The sequence below is a fragment of the Neopelma chrysocephalum genome, unplaced genomic scaffold (assembly GCF_003984885.1).
Source record: "Neopelma chrysocephalum unplaced genomic scaffold, ASM398488v2 Primary Assembly neopelma1_63, whole genome shotgun sequence".
NCBI lineage: Eukaryota > Metazoa > Chordata > Aves > Passeriformes > Pipridae > Neopelma > Neopelma chrysocephalum.
The window spans coordinates 4,682,928-4,702,357 of NW_020897720.1; the positions used below are offsets into that span (position 1 = coordinate 4,682,928).

At 45.8% G+C, this 19,430-nt stretch overlaps 1 protein-coding gene across 1 annotated transcript in view; it reads left to right on the forward strand.

The window, feature by feature from the left end:
- Window positions 1-276: 276 nt before the first annotated feature.
- The window catches only part of NR3C1 (nuclear receptor subfamily 3 group C member 1), a 61,162-nt gene continuing 42,008 nt past the window's right edge, over window positions 277-19,430 (forward strand). The window contains exons 1-2 of the mRNA XM_027682609.1: window positions 277-440; window positions 2,403-3,591. Coding sequence (XP_027538410.1) covers window positions 2,417-3,591 — 1,175 coding nt within the window. The 5' untranslated portion in view covers window positions 277-440; window positions 2,403-2,416. The remainder of the gene's footprint in view (window positions 441-2,402; window positions 3,592-19,430) is intronic.

Below are 19,430 nucleotides of genomic sequence, written 5' to 3' on the forward strand. Positions count from 1 at the left end.
GTGGCCGCCCCTCTAGCAGCCGGCTGTCTCCACTCCCTCTGCACGTCGGGGAGGCGGAGGGAGGGAGGGAAGGAGGGAGGGAGGAGGGGAAGAGGAGGAGGCGGCCGCCGCCGTCCTCCATTTTGTGGCGGGGGCAGAACCGCCGAGTGCGGCGCTGCCCGCGGAGGGACGGGGCGGGGAGCGCGGGGGGGGCGAGGTCCGCGGAGGCAATTAGCGCTAATTAACGGAGGGGGCGCCGCGGTGGCGGGCGGGGTCGGGTCAGGGTCTGAGGCCGGCGGGAGGAGCAGCGGCAGGAGCAGCAGCGGGGGGAGCGGTGCTGTCGCCGCCGTGGCCCCCGGAGGGGCAGCTATTGACTCCCCCCCCAGCCGGCTGCCGCCCCCCGCCACGGGTGCGATGGCCGTGGGCGGCTGAAGGAGCCCCAGCGCCCTCCCCCGGACGAGGTAAGGGCGGTGAGGGTCCCGCGGGGGGCTGCGCTTCCCCCTCGGGAACTTCCCGGGAGGAGGCGAGGAGGGGGGGGCGGTGGCGGCGCCCCCGCAGGAATGCCCGGGGCGGGGGCGAGCCGAGCCGAGCCGCCCCCCGGGAGGATCCCGGGGCGGGACGGGAGCAGGGGCCGGCGGCGGGGAGCGGGGACCCCCGGCCCTTGGCCCCGGCGTGTGTCCGTGGGGAGCGGGGGGCGCGGAGGGGGAGCGGGAGCCGAGCCCCGGGCTGGACTGGTTTTGCAGAAGTGGGTGTGCCAGGAGACGGCTCAACAGGTCCCGACACATTTCTCTGAAAACTGTACTTTGTAAAGGCGATTTTACTGCAATCCGGTGGTTTTAAGTGTTTGTAGCGTTTTCCTCCTTTAGGCAGAGTCTCGCAGCTGGTTTTTGACACGTTTCCTGCGCTGGATGGTTCCCTGCCTTGGGGATTTTTTTGACATTGGGGGAATTGTCAGATGGAATAACTACGTTTTTCCTCCCCTTCATGTTAAAAAAAAAAGAAAAGAAAAAGAAATAGGCAAAGCTGGAGGTAGATAGTTATATTTTTTCGAGTCGCTGTTGCGGCGTCCACCTTAAACAGCCGAGCAGTTCGGGGGTGCCCCGTTCCCGTTGGTGTCCCGGCTGGCAGGAGAGCGGCTCCCTGGACACGACCAGGAGACCCATCGCCCCGGGAACCGGGGCACGGCACACCCGGGACCCTCATCCCGGCTCATGGCAGGGACGGGCGCGGTGCTGCCGAAGGCCCACGAAGGGTTTTGGCGTCGAGCCTCCCCCGCTCGGGACGATTTCCCCAAACCAGAGCTCGCCGGGGTCACCTTAAAATTTTACACGTGGGGCCTTTTTGTTTATCGAGCCTTAACTCTAGCACACAGAAATAGCAGCGGTGTCGGGGGCTGGGGAAAATGGGCGGCAGAGCCGCGGGTTTATGATTAAGACGACTGCAAACTTGTGAGTTGGGTCACTGCGCTCAGGGGGTGCAGCCGTGGCCGGGCTGGAACTGGGGCATTGCCCCTCCGCGGGCTGGGACGGGGCGGTGCGGGCTGAGCGCTGAGTGTGAGGCCGTACACAAACTGTATAGGAAGTTTGCCGAAGAATTTACAGTGGTTCTCCAAATATTTATGCTCTCTGCTGGAAGAAAATGTAGTAAATACAAACAGACGAAACTTGGGAGATTTCTTTTCGGTGTATTTGTTGGAGAGTAGCCGTGAGCGGGTAAAGTGTTGAAAGCTAACAAAAAATCCTGCTTTATTTTGAACTAGCTTTTATTTATAAATTGGAGATGTATTTAAAGATTGTGCACGGTTTTTTGCAAGATTAGTGTGTTGCATTTTAAAATGAACCCGTGCGAAGGTGGCAAAGGCTGTTTTGTGGTGGGGAGATTGTGTGACATCTGGAGAGTAATAAACCACGGAGGTTCTGTCTGTCTGGCTCCGGAGGCTCTGTACTGCTGTGAGTGAGGGACCTGCAGGCAGTGAGAGAGCTGACTGGGAAAGGTGATAAATGCGCTTCTCCCATGCTCAAGGTGTAATTAAATACCGGGGAAATTTACCTTGCAAAATTTGTGAACCAGGTCCTTTAACAATCTTTACACTTCCTTCATGCAGGGATGGGTGACAGAGCTGGAGAGTGCGTGCAGAGAGATGTCATGTGCTGTAGGCTGATTCTGAGTTGTGTGCAGATTTAGCAAAACTTTAAAATATGTACTTCCTCCTGACAAGACAGAAAAAAAAAATTAAAACCCCTGAAAACAAGCACTGTTTGAGGGACGTGGCACGTGTCAGCTCATAGCGCAGTCTGCCCTGCCTTCGTTCTCAGAGCAGCTGAACCAGGCTCGCCAGGCGAAAGATTTAGAGTTCTTATTTTTAAGCTGTTATTAATGTGTCCTTGCTGTGCTAACTTTGACTGCTTCTGATCTTTTTATAGTTAATGGTAAAGTAATGGATTCCAAAGAATTGCTTAACCCGTCGGATCAAGACGAAACAAGGAAAAATGCTCTCATCAGTACCAAAGGAGGGATCGTGATGGACTTTCATCCACCCTTCAGGGGTGGAGCTACTGTCCAAGCCCCTGTGTCTACATCTCCTCTCCCTGCGTCTTCTCAGTCAGATTCCAGTCAGCAACCTGCTTTGCCTGACTTTTCGAAAGGATTAGGAAACAATGTGCCTCAGCCAGACCTTTCCAAGGCAGTGTCGCTCTCAATGGGACTGTACATGGGTGAAACAGACACAAAAGTGATGGGAAACGACCTTGGATTTTCGCACCAGGGCCAAATTGGCATCTCTTCTGGAGAAACGGACTTCAGGCTCTTGGAGGAAAGTATTGCAAGCTTGAACAAGTCCTCGAGCCTGGCCGAGGACGCGAAGGGATCCGCGTCTTCTGAAGTGCCGCTCGAGCCGGATTTCCCGGGCATGGCCGGCCGCAACGTCCCTTTAGAGTCGGGAACTGCAGTCCAAAGCCAGGTTGGCTCAAATGGTGGCAACTTGAAGTTGTTCTCTGAAGACCAAAGCACCCTGGATATTCTCCAGGATTTAGAATTGCCGCCAGTATCGCCTGGCAAGGAGACCAACGGGAGCCCGTGGCGGCTGGACCCGTTGCTCGATGATGGTGGTTTGCTGTCCCCCATATCTGCAGATGATGCCTTTCTCCTGGAAGGAAATCTCGGCGAAGACTGCAAGCCTCCCATTTTATCTGACACTAAACCTAAAATTAATGACCATGGTGACCTTTTACCCAGTTCCAAAATGCCAATGCCTCAAGTGAAAACAGAAAAGGAAGACTTCATTGAACTCTGTACTCCTGGCATCAAGCAGGAAAACATGGGCCCACTTTACTGCCAGGCCAACTTCTCCGGGTCAAACCTGCTGGGTACGAAAGTCTCGGCCATCTCCATCCACGGTGTCAGCACCTCTGGGGGACAGATGTACCACTATGATTTAAATACTGCATCGCTCTCTCAGCAGCAGGATCAAAAACCAATTTTTAATATCATTCCATCTCTTCCTGCCGGGTCAGAAAATTGGAATAGGTGCCAGGGATCGGGGGACGAGGCGTTGGCTCCTCTGGGAACGCTCAACCTTTCTGGCAGACCTGCTTTCTCTAATGGCTATTCAAGGTAATTAGTTTTTGTTGCTATTTATTAAAATGCTGCAAGTGTGTTTAGCACAACTGTGTGCATGCTGGTTTGTTGTTTGGGTTTTTTCCTTTTTTTCCTGTTTTTCCTTTTCTATTTGGTACATGTGGCTGATCAGACTTCTGTGGGGAGTATGTATTTATTGCCACAGTACAACAGTAGCTTTAATCAACTACTCAACTATTGGTATTAAAGGGATAAAGAGAGAAAGGGAGCTGGCATGCTTTAAAAAGTAAATAAATAAAAATAAAACTTCCAGGATACTGCCTGAAGGGAAAATTGAGTACGTGGTAGCAGGATCCATATGCAGACAGTATGGAAGGAAGTATTTAAGTGTATACAAAAGCTGCTTCGTTCCCAAGGGTTAGAGGATCAATCACTGTGGGCTTTTTTTCCTTCCTAGTGTTACTTAAATGTTATACACAAAAATAACTTGGTTGCCGGGTAAATTTCTAGAATTACATTTAAGCTGAACTCGAGTTTTCGTTGTGCTCAGTATCACATTTACCTTACATGGACAAGAAGATTCCGAGTGGGAAATACTCAGCAGCTTGTTCAATAACTGCGTTTAAAGAGATAAGAGTATTTGCAGTCAGATTTAAACTCTTGAGTAGAATGGTAGAAGGGCTGCTGGGAGAGGGATTTGGGAGCAAGTTGGATTAGGGGACCTGATTAGTAGTACCTGTGGCAAGTGCCTTGGTAGTTGTGTTTTCTACAAGTAATCCAGAGGTGCAGATATGCCAGTCGAACACTCCTGGAGGAGTGAACATGGCTGTGGCAGCTCAGTGGGCAGCTGTGCCCGTCTCTGTTCTGATTCCAGTGGGAACAGCCAGTTGTATGTTTTCAGTATGGATACCCAGTTGCAAGTTTTCCTTAGGATTTTGGTGTGAACTCTTAGTTTTAAGTTTTCAGCGTGAATACCCACTTGTATGTTTTCCTCAGCTGTCCTGTGTTTGAACAACTACTTGAAAGAGCAATGTTTGGCCTCCGTGGAGGCAGAGGATTTTGCTTTGGAGTCTGTTAGAAAATGGCTCTACAAGTCCCTATACATAAACCCAGTATTTGTAGGCTTTTAATTAAGTATCTGGTTTAACTTTCTGGGTTTTATTGCCCTGCTGGCAGTCGATCCCCAGGGTGTTCCCTGCCAGTCCCAGGGCTCTCCCTGCATGATATTTGCTCCCTTTTCCCATGGTTGGAATGAAGTGAGTGAGGATTTATCCTTTGTTTCAGGAGGGCAACTTTGAGCTTGCTTTCACTCTCAATTTTTTTCATAGATTTTGATTTTTGTCACCAGTGTGTGCTTTTTTTTCTTCAAAGTGTTTAAAGCAATTTATAATGTAAGGGATCCAGAAAAGAAAATCAAAATTCGTGGATAGATTCCACCCTGATATATGAATATTGAACATGCCTTATTATTTATTTTAAGAGAGTAGAAATCCTTTCTGCTCACCTTTTGTATCATCAGTGCAATTCTGTGTTTAGTTTGTTTCATGGGGATTTTTTTGGTGGATATTTTTTCCCCTGGTCTTGCTGTATCTTTAATGACAATCATAAACTCTGTATCAAAGTAAGAAGTATTTCTGCATTGGGGAGGAGGATTTCAGGGACTGTTTAACTAAGCAGATTCCCTGGAGATAATGGAAATGTCAGTTTTGGGAATAATTCTGGGAGTTGCTGCATTGGTTGTGTTTTGCAGAGCTGTGTGGGCAGAGCCCAGCACGCACGGAGATGTTTGTCCAGCTTTGGGGAATTTTAAGCACCAGTATTCTGTCCTGTGTGTCTGATCCTGGAGGGATGAAGATCCCACTCAGGCTGCTAATGTGGGCTGATCCTGCAGGGAAAGGGCCAGCAGCGGGAGATGTTATCAGTGCTCTGTGGAGCAATTTGGGGAGGGTGTTTGTGTTGGCGGGGGCAGGCTGCGATGGGCAGGAGTGTGGGGATGGTGGGCAGAGTCTGGAGGAGCTCCCGGGACAGCCCGGGGAACGTCCTGGGAATGTCCCGGCAGCACCAGCACCAGCTGCCTCCACCACTGCCGGGTGTTATCCACGCTGGGCCTCAAGTGTTGACGTTCTTGCTTCCTGCAAGGTCGTCTTATATTTTATTGCTTCCTTTTTGCTGTAAGATAATGGATTTTTTTTTTTCTTTATGGAATGTGTAAAGAATTTTGAGGTGGCTTCGAGTTGAGTTTTGCATAAAAATTCATTATTCTCGGCTTTATGGAAGCTGTTCTTCCTTCCCGAGGATTTTTTATACACTAAAACTGCAACGTCCAGTTCTAAAACCAGTATTGTTTGGGTTTGCTTTATTATTTTTATTCCATAACATTCAGGCAATTCCATTTTTTTTTTACAATGTTTGGGATGCTAATGAACCCTGGGTTTGATGCAGGATTTCTCTTTCTTCCTGAACCTTGTCAGAAATATTTGGTCTAAACTGGGTTAGTTTAAGGTGATGTATTGTGGGTTTGCTTGTTTTTCTTGCAGAAGACTTAACAAAATTGGCATTTGTTTTAGAAACAAAGGAAGGACTCTCTTGCCAGGTTCCCGTGGTCTGTTTTTTTTAGGTACTAATTGTGAGAGGTGGAGGCCAGGATTTTGAGAAGCTTAGGTTCCAATAGGAAATATTTCTTGGTGTTGGGAGAATTATTTGGCTATTAATAACATAATAATTATAGACTGAGCATATGGGAAGAAAAGCTGCGGTTCAGTCCTGGTGTTCAGGTTGTATTTAATCTGCCTGTTTAATGGGAAGCCTGGAATGTCTCTTTATATCCCCACAAGCTGGAATTGATGTCATGCCATTTTTGAGTGGTTTTGCTTCTAAGGATAGCACAGCATGCTGGCTTTAATGAGACAAGCGATAATCAGGCCTGAGAAAACTAATCAATTTTAGAGAGCAGCAGGAGGGATTCTAAAGTTAACAAGCAGAATGCAAACTTCAGGAATTTGATTAATGGGAATGAATTGGCAATGATCAATAAATTGCTGCCTGTGGAATTGTCAGCCAGTGCTTGTGCTGATGTGCAAATTTTGATGGTAAAACACTGAGGTGCAGCTCCTCAAACCCCAGATCTTTGTCTGGGCTCACTTTGGGGTCTCCAAGCATTGAGAACAGAAAAGGTGGATAGAACAGAAGGGAGGAAAAAAGTAGGCTAATGGAGGGAGTTTGCCTTAGATTTTCTTTAATGGCTGTGAGACAGCAGCTGGGAGAGGAGTAAATCGCACTGAAAGCGTTTGGTAAATGCTTCACTGAAGAACTGGAGGGTTTGCTGGGGTCTGTCTCCAATGGGATGTTATTTGTGATTTATTGCAGGTAAAATTCTTCCATTTTAAGGAAATGGTTTTAGCAACACACACTCATAGGGCTCTTGCGTGGTATATACATTAAATCCATTGCTCAGCTCCTATTCCTCTGTTTTCCTGGAGATGTGGCTTGTTGCGGTGAGAGCGAAGGACACAGGGAACCGGCCCAGCGATGCAGAGTTTGCTCTGTGTTCTTGCTCTGAGTCTACAGCCAGAATTCACAGAAACTGGGCCCCACTGGCAGTGTTATGGCTTCTCTTATTACAGTTGAAATCATTCCTAGTACTTAAGCTTGTGGGGGATAAGGATCATTAAGGAAGTTTAAGAAAGGGCAAGAGCTGAGAGAAGCCGTTAAAGAGGAGGAAAGTCTGGAAGGGTGAGAAGTTTTGCTGGTCGGTCACAGTCCAAAGCCTTGCTTCCAGAAGTTACCTTTCTGTCCTCACTCCTGAACTGGGATTCTTCTTGGACTCAGGTGTTGTACCAGAAGGAAGGGGAAAAAAGGGCTTGTTTGCCAGCAGTGGTAAAGGTCAGTTGTCCGTTTGTCTTCCCGCTTTGTTTCACTCGGCTGGTGGCCAAGGCTGGTGGCTTGGCAGGGCTGGATGCAGTGCTTTAAGTGCTGCCTGACTCAGCAGTATATAATGTATGGGACATCCGGAATTGGGTCTTTTTTAATAATTCTATTTTGATATGAAACCCAGACATGTTATTTGGAGTGCTTGGAGTTCCAGCAGTCTGTGTTGTGATTTGTCAGCTTAATGTAATACTGTACTTGGGGTTTGAGTCTGGAAATGCATGGCAAAAAGTCCACTTGTTTTGGCAGAAAGGGGTGAATCAGGAATGTCCTGCAGAGTGTCTTCTAAAGTGTTGTGAGAAGGTAGCCAGGTAAATGAGAGGTCATGTAAAATGTAACCCGCTTTTCCAAATTTTGGCTGATCCTCTCGTTGAGCTGATTGCTGAGTAGTCGAACCCAAACTGTTAAATGGTGCTAATTTATTTCCCTTTATAATGACCTCTATTTGAAACTGAGTTCTAGCTTATGAAACAAGCTGATTTTTGTTGTCCATTCAGTTTTTTTAATCTCTCTTCATGGTTGAACCTCTTGTACTTTCCTGCTGCCAGCGAAAGCAGAGCTGTAGTTGAACGAGCCGTACTCACGAATCTTCTCAGAAATGTGAAATACAGGTGTTACACAACTCCTACATTATATATTTACCATGATGACTTTATTGGTATATTTACCTGTGTGATTTTTACACTGTGAGAGCACTTTGTCCTTGAGAAGCAAATTTCCCTTCTTTGATTGTTGTTGCTCATTTTGGAAATGAACAAGCTGTGCCTCTTCTACATGTATAAGTAACTGCAAAGTGGGATTATTTTTATGATGTAAAAGGTTCCCAAGTCCTTCTGTCTTCCTGGATCCCCTTTTATAGCTGCTGCTCAGCGGGGTACTAACTCTTCTCCTCCCCAAACTCTTGCTTGTGAAGTATTGGAGACACAACTCTATTCATTTTTGGGGTAGGTGAATGCTGCCTGGGCCGCTGTCCCACCCTAATATTCTGGTCTAGCATATGTGTTCTTCAGACAGTTCTAAAGGCGTTAGTCTTGAGGTAAACAACATTCCAATAAATTCTGTTTTCAATCCAAGTTATGAGCAATGGGAAGGCTTTGTAGAGCCGTAGTTACAATTGTCTTGGGTTTATGCTGTTAAAATAACTGCATGTCACCTCTGTCGTACAAAAATGAACTTGGAAATGCCTTCTGAAAGTGATCAACTTAGAACTGTTCATAGAAACACAGAATGAACGTGTGTGCATCAGTGTAATTTCTGGGAAGAATATTTCAGTGTGCTGAACACTGTGCACCAGGCTCAGGGAGCTTGGGTTAAGCTGTCTTTAGTTTTCCAGCCTTTGTCTCCCAGAGTCTCCAGTATACACAGACTTTAATCTTATTTACTGAAGTATTAGTGTGTGGCACTGTGGCATGTACAGATTATTGTTCTCATCCCAGTGGTTTTCTAGCTGATTCGCTGTAGTGTGATATCCATTGATACCCATTTATAATACAACCTTTGCTTAAATAGCCAAGGCACTCGCAGACCAGGAGTTAATCCTGTTCTCAGTGCTGGGTTCTGGAAATACTGGTCAGATGCTGTCAGTGGATGGCCTCATCCCCCTGGGACAGGAGTGAACCAGTACAGCTGGAATAGATGACACATGCAAAAAAAGTAATTTCAGCTCATTGTCTTGGCACTGACTCTGGAGCAGCTCATTTGGGTATCTGTGGGAAAAAATGAAATGCAAAATCTACAGTTTCTTTGCCCATTTGTGAGGGTGAGACAAATTGTGACCGTGGCATTGCTGGTCCACCTGCGAAAGGATGTCAGCAGAGGGTGATCTGCACAGAGTATGCTCCATCCATGTGTTGGAGGAGTTTGGGTATCACAGACTTAATTAAAAGGAAACTGGGAGACTCTGGGTGTGCAGCTCCTGGTGCCTTTGGCCAGGAGAATGCGGACGTGGGGGTTGTCCCATGTGTAACCAGCCCGGCACTGTAGTAGTTACTGGAGGGGTGAGTAATTGTGCCTCTAGAAGTGTCATGTTGAGTTGGGAAGACAATTTAGCACAGTTACTGTGTCTCTTCTAGAGATTTACCTTCTTACCTCACCTTCACTCCAAAGGTGTGATGTTCTGCCCATCCCTCCTGCATTCTGACCTGACTCAGCTCACACTAACCTCTACTGTGATGTTTTCTGCTGGAATTCCATCCCTGGCTGAAGCAGTGTCTCCTCCTGCTCAAGCCGTGCCCTGTACTGCTTGAAATAGAATTATATATACCATGACAAAAGATTTTCCTTCTGCTGCCTGTGGCCTGTCTTGCCAGGTGTATCACCCGGCTGCCTCACGTGTGCCAGAGGTGCGTTTGGCAGGAGCAGGGACACGCAACTGCAGCTTCCCAAGCTCTTCCTTCAGGAGAGGTAATGCTGGCAAGCACCTGGAGTTGGGTTTTGGAATGGAGATGATGTCAGGTTTGCTTGTTGCTCGTGTGTGAGACACGAGTTTGGATTCCAGAACACGATGTTACTTACCCAGGATATCACGTAGAGTTTTATAATACCGGTGCCTTAAATCAATAATCACCACAATTGTGTGGATTTCTGGAGGAAATTGTGCTCTTCAGAAGTCATATCGACATCTTGTGCGGAGAACGTTTCTGTACCAGCCAACTGCCCTCTTAATATGGTCTTGTGTCAGTTGGTCACCATGAAACCTCCATATTCCAGCTGTACCTGCAGAGCTCTCAGTCCATACTAAATCGTCCTAGAAAATGACAATCCTGAGGCACTTTGAAAATAGATATCCAACAAATTACTGATACTTTGTTGTGGAGATGCAATATCATACACAACTTCCACTCTTTCATCAAATCTCTCTTTTTTTTTTTTTTTTGTGATTGCAAAGGCAAAACTGCTGGGGAACGATTTCTAAAATAATAATCACATCTTTCTTGAATTCAGTTCACTGCTACTGTAATTTAGTAAAGAAACTGAGTTTCATATTGGATTATACAGTAATACATTCTTCATACTATTTGTAATATGTTTGTACAGTTACTGTGTGTCAGAAAACAGCTGGAGATCATCAAATTTCTGTACCACAGTCACAGAAGATTTAATGTGAAACTTGGGAGCAGCAGGGCACCATTTACTCTTGTGTTGCTTCATTCAGATACTTCTTATTTCTGGTTGCTTTTATTTGTGTAGCTAAGTTTAAAGTTAGTACTGCTCAGGATGTGAGTTTAAAAAAGAAATGAGGGCACAAATGAGTAGTTTGTCTCAAAATACTGCCTGGGAAACTCAGAAATGTGCCATCGTGTCAGGGAAGAGCAAATAATGGAGTATCAATGAGGTACATAGTTGATTCAAGTAAGCAAATAATAAGAGTGGCTTGGTTTTCTTTTTTGTTTGGTTTGGGTTTTTTTGGAGGATCTGAGATCTGATACTTTGATCTCAGGACCAAAGGAAAACTGGGAAAGGTCTTGTTGTCCTTATCCAGAAGATCTGTTGTGGTCTGGCTGCATCGGGCACTTTGGTCTTTTCATATTAGAAACTTGGGGGTGAGGGTGATTTGGGGAGTTTAATGTGTGTATTGCTGTCTCTGAATATTTGAATCCCTGCTTCTCCTGGCTGTGCTCATGGAGAAGAGGGGTTGGAACATGGATGACCTCTTTGTTCACAAGTGGGCAGTAGCTTGCTTGCATCTCACTGGTGAGAGGAGTGTGAAAACGGGATGTGTGTGGTTAGAAATTTTGTAAAATTTTTAGAAAATGAGGTTTTGGTCTTGGATGAGGATCCTCCAGCCATTACACGGCTCCTTTCCAGCTGTGTGAATTGGATATGACGAGAGAAGACTTTGGTGGCTCTGCTCTTTCCCATCTGTGAAGGACACAGCTGCTTAGGGTGTGTGCGCACCTGGCCTTGGTTTGGACTTCAGCCTCTCAGGAGCTCTCCAAGCTCTGCGTGGTATCTCCATGGCTTCCCCTGTCATCACCACCTGCTTTGAGAGCACCAGTGCAAAGTTTTGGGGTCCTGTGTGATTTTTGTTGCCAAGCTCCAGCAGGTCCGCTCTGCTGCGTGCTGCTCTGCCCTTAGCCAAGCCTGGAATCAGTGACAGAAAAGAGCAGCTCATGTGGTTTATTTTTACTGTCATGGCCTGGAGAACCTGCTTGCCTGGTGGGATTGTGTGTAGGGATGTGGTAATAGGGTCTGGTACGACTCCGTGCCGACGGGGAGCTGTGCCAGGACCGCACTGCCAGCATGTCCAATGCCGCGAGTGCCAATGGCCTCATGATGGAGCATCATCAGGAGAACAGGAGCCTCTCTGGGGTGTTTGGGGTGGGGAATGGGAACAGAGAGTGCCATTGGACTTGAGGAGGCTGTGCTGGAGCTGCTGCTGTGCCAGACTTCTTGTAATTCGTCCACTGACACCTTTAAGAGAGGAGAACACATGGTTTGGCTGTGGAGGAATTTGACATTTCAATGGATGCGGTGTCAGGAAAGGGTTGTGGGATCTCTCCCATCGCTTGAAAACAAGACGTGTGTGGATACAGCTGTAATGTGTTAAACACTACATTTTATTTATGATTTCTGTAGCTTTTCATTTGTTCAGATGGTGTAAACGCATTACATTTACACCATATCTTTTAAACAGCAGACCTATCACAGGCACTCTGTCCATTATTGTGTACCACATATTTTTAGATTTTGCTTATTTTAGTTTTTTTTTTTCTAAGAGTTTACTCTTACCTTTCTGAAGCAATTAACTTCCTAAAGCCATCAGCAAAGGCTTTGAATAAGTCAGTGCTGAAAACGTGCATGTGCTGCATGCACACGTAGGGATTTGTTGTGCAAGAACACAGTCCAGGCATGTTAACTTCAAAAAAAAAAAAAAAAAAAAAGGACCTGCAGACTTGATAGTTTCATGTCTGATTTCAGTCTGCATATTGATTGCAGTTTCATATTATACCTGGATGTTGTTTTCTCTGTTATATGTTTTCTGTGGGTTACCTTTGCTTCTGGGACCTTTGATGGTTTGTTTTGCCTGTTGAATTTCTGCTAATATTGTGTTATGTATGAATTGCTCCCAAATTAAATGCATTGTTCCCTATGAAAGTGGTGCACTTGTAGGTATAATTAGACTTTTTTTTTTAATAAAGAACTCTGCATTGTGGTTCTCTTAAAACGTGGAGCAGGTTAGAATATAAGCCAATATAAGAAAAACAGTCTTATCTGATAACAGGCATTTAAAAGGCTTTAAAAATTGGAGATTGCAAACTTGGTATCCAGAATAGGTTTTGGATGCTGGATATGTGTGAAGGAGTATGGAATTTCACTTCACACCTTAATTTTAGTACAATAATAAAATGTTTATTGAAATAATAGCACTATGTATGAATGACTAAATCAGATTCCTTCTGGGTGCTAGAATTCCTTGTAAATTGGTCTTTAATCAGTGGGAAAAACTTTACTTGAAACAAGGGTTAAACCAGCAGGTGAGTTGGCTGAAGTCAGAAGTTGGCTGTGGGAAAAGAGAGAGGTGGGAGGGGGCTGTGGAGCCCTCTATTGGGCCGGGAGCTGTGGGAAAAGAGAGAGGTGGGAGGGGGCTGTGGAGCCCTCTATTGGGCCGGGAGCTGAGTTTTCGGGAAAGGTGGAAACCAGACAGTGCCAACACAGAGCGTGTAAGCTCGTGCCTAGAGAAGGAAGAGGGAGGGATGTTGGTAAGCATTGGCGTTGACCCCAGCGAGGCCATTAGAGGGGCTTTTGGGGCCCCCTAAACTTGGCCTGTTCTGCCTTTGTACCCTGTAATAGAAGCTTCTTCCAAAAAGACTCAAAGAGTCATTGAGGTTGGAAAAGACCTCCAAGATCATTGACTCCAACCTATGACCAATCACTACCTTGTCAACTAGACCAGAGCACTGAGTGCCATGTCCAGTTGTTCCTTGAACGCCTCCAAGGGATGGTAACTCCACCACCTCCCTCGACAGCCCCTTCCAATGCCTGACAACCCTTTCAGTGAAGAAATTCCTCCCGACTGACCTTTTTTGTGTCAACAAGTGGTGAGACAGAGCTTGCACCAAACAGAAACTGAAATGGCCATGGCCCTGTGGGGTAGACGGGGGGAGACTGACACTTGCTGGTGTGTTGGGGTGAGATCCGTGTGTGTAGGTGGTGGGGCCATCGCTCACAGCAAGGTGTTCGTGTTGGAGCCCATCAAACCAAGTCTGGCCAAGCTGCCGACTCGGCGGTTTCTGGGCAGATGTGTCGGCCCTCCATAACACGAGTGAGACTGAAGTATGGAGGGCAACAGGTTATATGTAAGAGATGGGGCTGTACCTCGTGTGTTCAAAGGGAAACTAAAAGTGGGAAGAGCAGACAGTGCTGTCAGGGCTGTGTTGCTGCAGATTTAGGGCCCTGTGTGGTTGTACAGCCCTTTCCTGGTGCAGAGGGGCTGCAGCCCTGCCGGAGGGGATGGACACGTCTGCCTTGGGCAGAGGCCGGGAAATGACTGGGTGGGAGGAGGTGGATGAGGGGAGGAGTTTCTGCTCAAAACCAGAAGATAAGGAAATTTTGGTGGTAAGAGATGGAGTTAAAGACTATCCTGAGTTATATCTGGCAGTGGGGGGATGGTTTAAAATGGCCTAAAGAAATTAGGTGGTTTTTGCTGTGAGTACAGTCAGAAACAGATTCATCTCTGTGAAACAGTTTTTTCATGAATGCAAGAAACTGTTACCAAATTTCAACTTTAAAATTCAAATGTTAAAATGTTTTAAGATCTTGATAAGGAAACTCCAAAAGAGATACAAATTATTTTTAGTGTGCTGTTTTCATTTATTTATTTCTGTGATCATCTCTGGTTAGATGATCTCATCTCTAGATTCCAGCAGAAAACAACTGTGATGACGCTGAAGTTTCACACCACTTCTTCTTAATACTTCAATTTCTGTAAAAGAAATTACTAATATACTGTATTTTCATTCAGCTCAGTAGGATTAGATCTTACTAATATGCTTAATTACTGTATTGAAGAGAGTGATATATGCTGTATGTGAAAAGAGTAGTTGACAAGGGAATAAAATAAAAAAAAATAAACAAAAAGTGAAAGGTTGTAAGTTAATACTTACATGAAAATAAATTAAGCAAGTTGTTTTCACTACCTTACTGGGATTTTCAAACATAGATTAAAATCAGTTTGTAGAGAATGATCTTACATCTTTGCCTTTTGATTTATAAATGATGTAATCCCTTTTGGGGGAAAGGGGAGACTTGTAATGCTTTTTGGGTTATTTGTTTTGACAAAACAATACTGATAAGCTTCAGGTTTAAAGGAAAACTGAACATTAAATTTATGCTCTCTGTTATTTGAAGCAGCACAAAGCACGGACGTGATCCTGGATCACAAATACGTTCTCCCTCATTCTCCCTCAGTGCTGAAATAGAGCTGTTACTTTAATCCGTATTTCACCAAAAGCCTTTTTGCTGACCTACTTTGTCCCAGCCTAGCCCAGGCTTCTGAGAGGTCATTTGGCCACCCTGACTGTGTGGGAGGTTATCTGGTGTAAGATCTGAGTCCTGCTGTCGTTTGAGGTCCCTTGGTTTCATTTTCGTGTCACTTTATGAATTCTGCCCTTCCTGACCACGTGTTTCTGCTAAGCCCCACACATCTGCCATTTTCTGAACTGCCAAGGAAGCTCCTCGGACACCTTTTTTAACGAAATCCATCTAATGAGTTCTGTGCTGAATTATTCTCCATAGCTGGAGAAGACAAGTCTGTTCTAATGTGGTACCAGGTGATTTGCAAGTTGTGTGCATGATTTAATAAAAATGAAATTTAATGCTCAAACTCCCTCCTATAAAATGTAAGTGTTGTAAAATCCTGCGTGCTCGGAGTTCTGTATTTTGGGTAGCAGAACTTTCCTTTTTCAGTTCCTATTGAAGAGAGCGGTTAATATTAGGATGCCTGCATGGCGACATCCTGAGTCATCGAGGTACTTGACAGCTACTTTCCAACCAGAGCAACTGGTTTGACAAATGAGCTTGGACTTATTTTATCACTTCAGAGATAAATTTTTAAAGACTCTTTTAACACATTTAAGGTTGGCACAGCTGATATTTTATTAAATAACAATCAAGAGGTTGCTAAGTCCATTTATTTTTGTGCCTTAGTTTGTTCCGTGTTGCAGATCAAAGCTCCGGTTCAGTCACACACCATACCAGTGGGGAGGAGGAAGTGACTGGGTTTCTATTCCTGGCTGACCCCAGCCTCGGAACCGAGGAAGAGCTTTAAAGGAAATGCAACATTCAGCTCTTTGAATCTTTCCAAGCATTCAGAAGTGCTACCAGCACTGGCTTCCTGCATGCAGCATTTCAAGGCGTGGACATCATAAAACTGCTGTCCTGATTTCAAAATGAAACCGAGGGAACAAGGGAAGCCCTAAAACTTCATGCAAATAGCAAAATTGCAGTTGTGAATTTTATCAAAAACATCCAAAACATTCTATTTTTACCCGTCAGGCAGATGTGCAAACCAGCCGGAGTGGGAAGCAGTGGAAGGAGATGGGGTGGTGAGTGGACAAGGGATGCCCGGAGCCTGATGCAGCTGCTGGCAGATGGTCTGGGGTCCTTCAGTGTGGGCAGGGAGAGCTCCATGGGGCTGAGGGACATCTGCGAGGGGTCAGTGCAGTGTTAGGGATCTGCTGAGTCTGGGTGGCATTTGCCCAGCAGCCCTGAAGGATCTGCCAGCCTGCAAAGATGTCCTCTTTGATGAACCAGCCACCGTGATGGGGCTGCTGGGGGACCTGAAGTTCCATAGGACCTGGAGCGCTGTGGGTTGGTGAGCCCAACTTCATCCCTTGGCAGAAGAGTAGGTTGCAAACCTGTAAGGTCACTGAGCACGTGGAGTCTCTTGCGAAAGAGCCATCCTTGCTCCTGGAAGAAAAACACCACCTCAGCCAACGTCCTGGGTCGCTGTGAGGTTGTCAGTGAGCTGTAAATCCAGTTGACCTGAATAGATTTGATTTATTTTTTTTTCCTTTGGGACTTTGACCCTCTTCCTTGCCAGAGGCCATTTAAAAAGAAAGAACCCAACAACCCCTGCCTCGCCCAAGTTGTCATGGGACTGGAAGAGCGGTTCTTTTGTTGTCCGGAGAGAGTCGGAAGTGAAGGGCAGGATTCAGTGGTGGCTTTTCAGGATGAGGAGTCACCTGCCTGGTTCCCTGAGGGTCAGTGCTGAGCCGGGGCCTGGAAAGGGAGCATGTGGAGAGATTTCTGGGTTAGCTGATATGGAGCTATTTTGGGTAGTGAGTGCCAGGTTAGAAATCTCTGAAAGCACCGTGAGCACAGAGTCGAGTGGAGGGGGAGCTCCAGCTGGAAAATGTGAGGCTGTGAGCCTGGGGAATATTATCTATGCACTGCTTGCACAGTATGGAGCTTGGAGCTGGCAGCTGGGACTCGGGAGGGGGTTATGGGTTGTCACTGATAGTTTTGGGAAGCCCTTAGCTCAGTATGCAGGAGCAGCCCAAAAGGATGAAGGGTTTTATTACCAAGAAGGATGAAGGGAACAACCCGTGGCTGTATTCCATAAACCTTGGTGTGCTTGTCCGAGTGCTGTCCCTTACGTACTGCCTGGTCCTGGGGGGAAGGGGACCCGATAAGTTCTTAATTTGCTACCAGAACAGTTTTGTTGATGTGTTTGTCTCCAGTGCTTTAGAAATCGCCCCCAAATGTCATCAAGATAAACAGCCAAAATGGAGGGGGAGAGAATGGGAAATCCAGGGTGGTTGTGGTGATGTCTTCCTGCACAACATTTTTTCCTTTCCTCATTTTTAATACATGGGTGTGTATTCCCCCTACCCTGTGTTTTATATTCCATACTTCATTTTGTCTTTAAAATTGCAAATAAATCAAGGTGATTATGGGAAGCAAGCTCTTCCAGCTGCTGCCTGGGGAAATTCCTACGGGCTTGAAAGCCATCCTTCACTTGTTTCATGCTGTAGTCATCGTTCCAGAGACATCTAGGAAATTAAAATCTTCTGTTATAAAGATGGGTTACTCTGTCATACATATTATCGTCAATAATTTCCTGGGCTGTCCCTGTCGTCCCCACACACTTTGGGTTGTTGTACCAGCACTGAGGAATTGTTTTCCCTCTTGTGCTGCTGCTGTGGATCTGCCACCAAAAGCAGCCAGACCCCAGTCTGACAAAAATCAAAATTCTTCTCACTTAACATCTCTGCTTTCTCTCCAGCTTAACTGCAATATATTTGTAGTAAATAGCATAAATATAAGTTTAATAGGATTAATACAAATTTTTAATTCAAATGTAATCTTAAGAAGTGATTTCTCCAAATGCAGCATACATTGTCCTTCAGGAGAAATGAGACATTGACCATGTTTTAGCCATTCCAATAGTTTTTTTTTCTAACAGCAAAGGATGGAACTCGGTGCTCTCTTATCTCTAATCACCCTTTCCCAGGGAAGGTGATCGTGTTTGTTGTTCCTGTGGTAGCAATGTGCTCTGGTACTTCCCAACTCCTCATTTCATGGGTGCATTAATGTGGGGGGTTTCCGAGCTGAGAAAATTGGCTGTGGGGAAAGAGCTGGTTCTTGTTTCCCATGTGCAGTTGTGTATGTTTGGAATATGTTCTGGTTGAGTCTGGAGGTGCAGACCGTGCTGTCGGGAAGATCTGTGGGATCCCACCAGCTGATCTGAGAGGCCTGACCAGGTCCCTTTTCATACATTCTCCTTGTGTGCAGTACATTGTGTTACTGCTGTAACACATTCATCATCATTTCCCATGATGATGAATCTGTAAGTTTTCCCAGAATTGTAATTTTAGTTAATAAAGCTGTTCTTGATGCTGAAGCAGGGAATGGTGTTGAGGGTTTTTCCAGTTCTTTCCAATAGAAAGTCATCGTGCAGATACTGCAGAGCATTAATTGCTTGGACTTACCCTTGTACAACATGTGAAAATTAAGGGTAATATAAACAAGCTGACGACTAGATGCTGCATTGGTAGAGGCTGCTGTTAAAATGTGAATTATTGGCTTCTCCAGCTGGTACTTTGAAGGCTTTTTCATGCCTGTAAGTGAGACCAGACTGGGAGCAGCCAGTGGCCTCGTCCTCCCTGGCTGCTGCTCTGCTCCAGGGCACGTTGCTTTGCTCTTATTTCTGGAGCTCAGTCAAGCAGTGTTTTCAGATAACTTCAAAAGAAGTATTTTTTTTTTTTAAGTCAGTTTTTGGGCAATGATGTCCTTGCTGGAATATGTCACCGTTTGTCCACAGAAGTAGAAAAGCAAAGCTGTGTGACTGCACATTGGGGCAGTTTCTCAAGGAAGAGCTGTTTTACCATCCTCACTGCCCTGGGCTACGCAAGATCCTCCTTCTCACAACCCTGTCTCTTGGCCTGAGCATTTGAATTTCTTTTGACCCTCTTTTGACCAACAGTACATATTCATGTTGGTTTGTCACCATTATTTTCCATTTACAGAAGAGTACAGGAGAATGTTATTACTGTCGTCTTTCTTCTGGTGACTGAGTTGTCACATGCCTTTATTAATGCCTTCAGAGCACCACACTCACTAAATGCTGATGTTTGCTGGGGGGTGCTGTAGATGTTACCATCCCCTTTCTGAAATATTGGAGTCAAATATTTGATTATAATTTTGTAGCACTCTTAACGTTGACACATTCACCTTTTATTTTGGATCCCTGAGTTAGTCAAGTCTCTACTTTCTTTTTTTATTATTAGTGGCACAGTGAAAACAGGATCCCAGAATGGGTTTTGTTGGAAGGGACCTTAAAGCTCATCTCGGTCCAGCCCCCTGCCATGGGCAGGGACACCTTCCACTATCCCAGGTTGCTCCAAGCCCCATCCAACCTGGCCTTGAACACTTCCAGGGATGGGGCAGCCACAGCTTCTCTGGGCAACCTGTGCCCAGCCTCAGCACCCTCATGGGGAAGAATT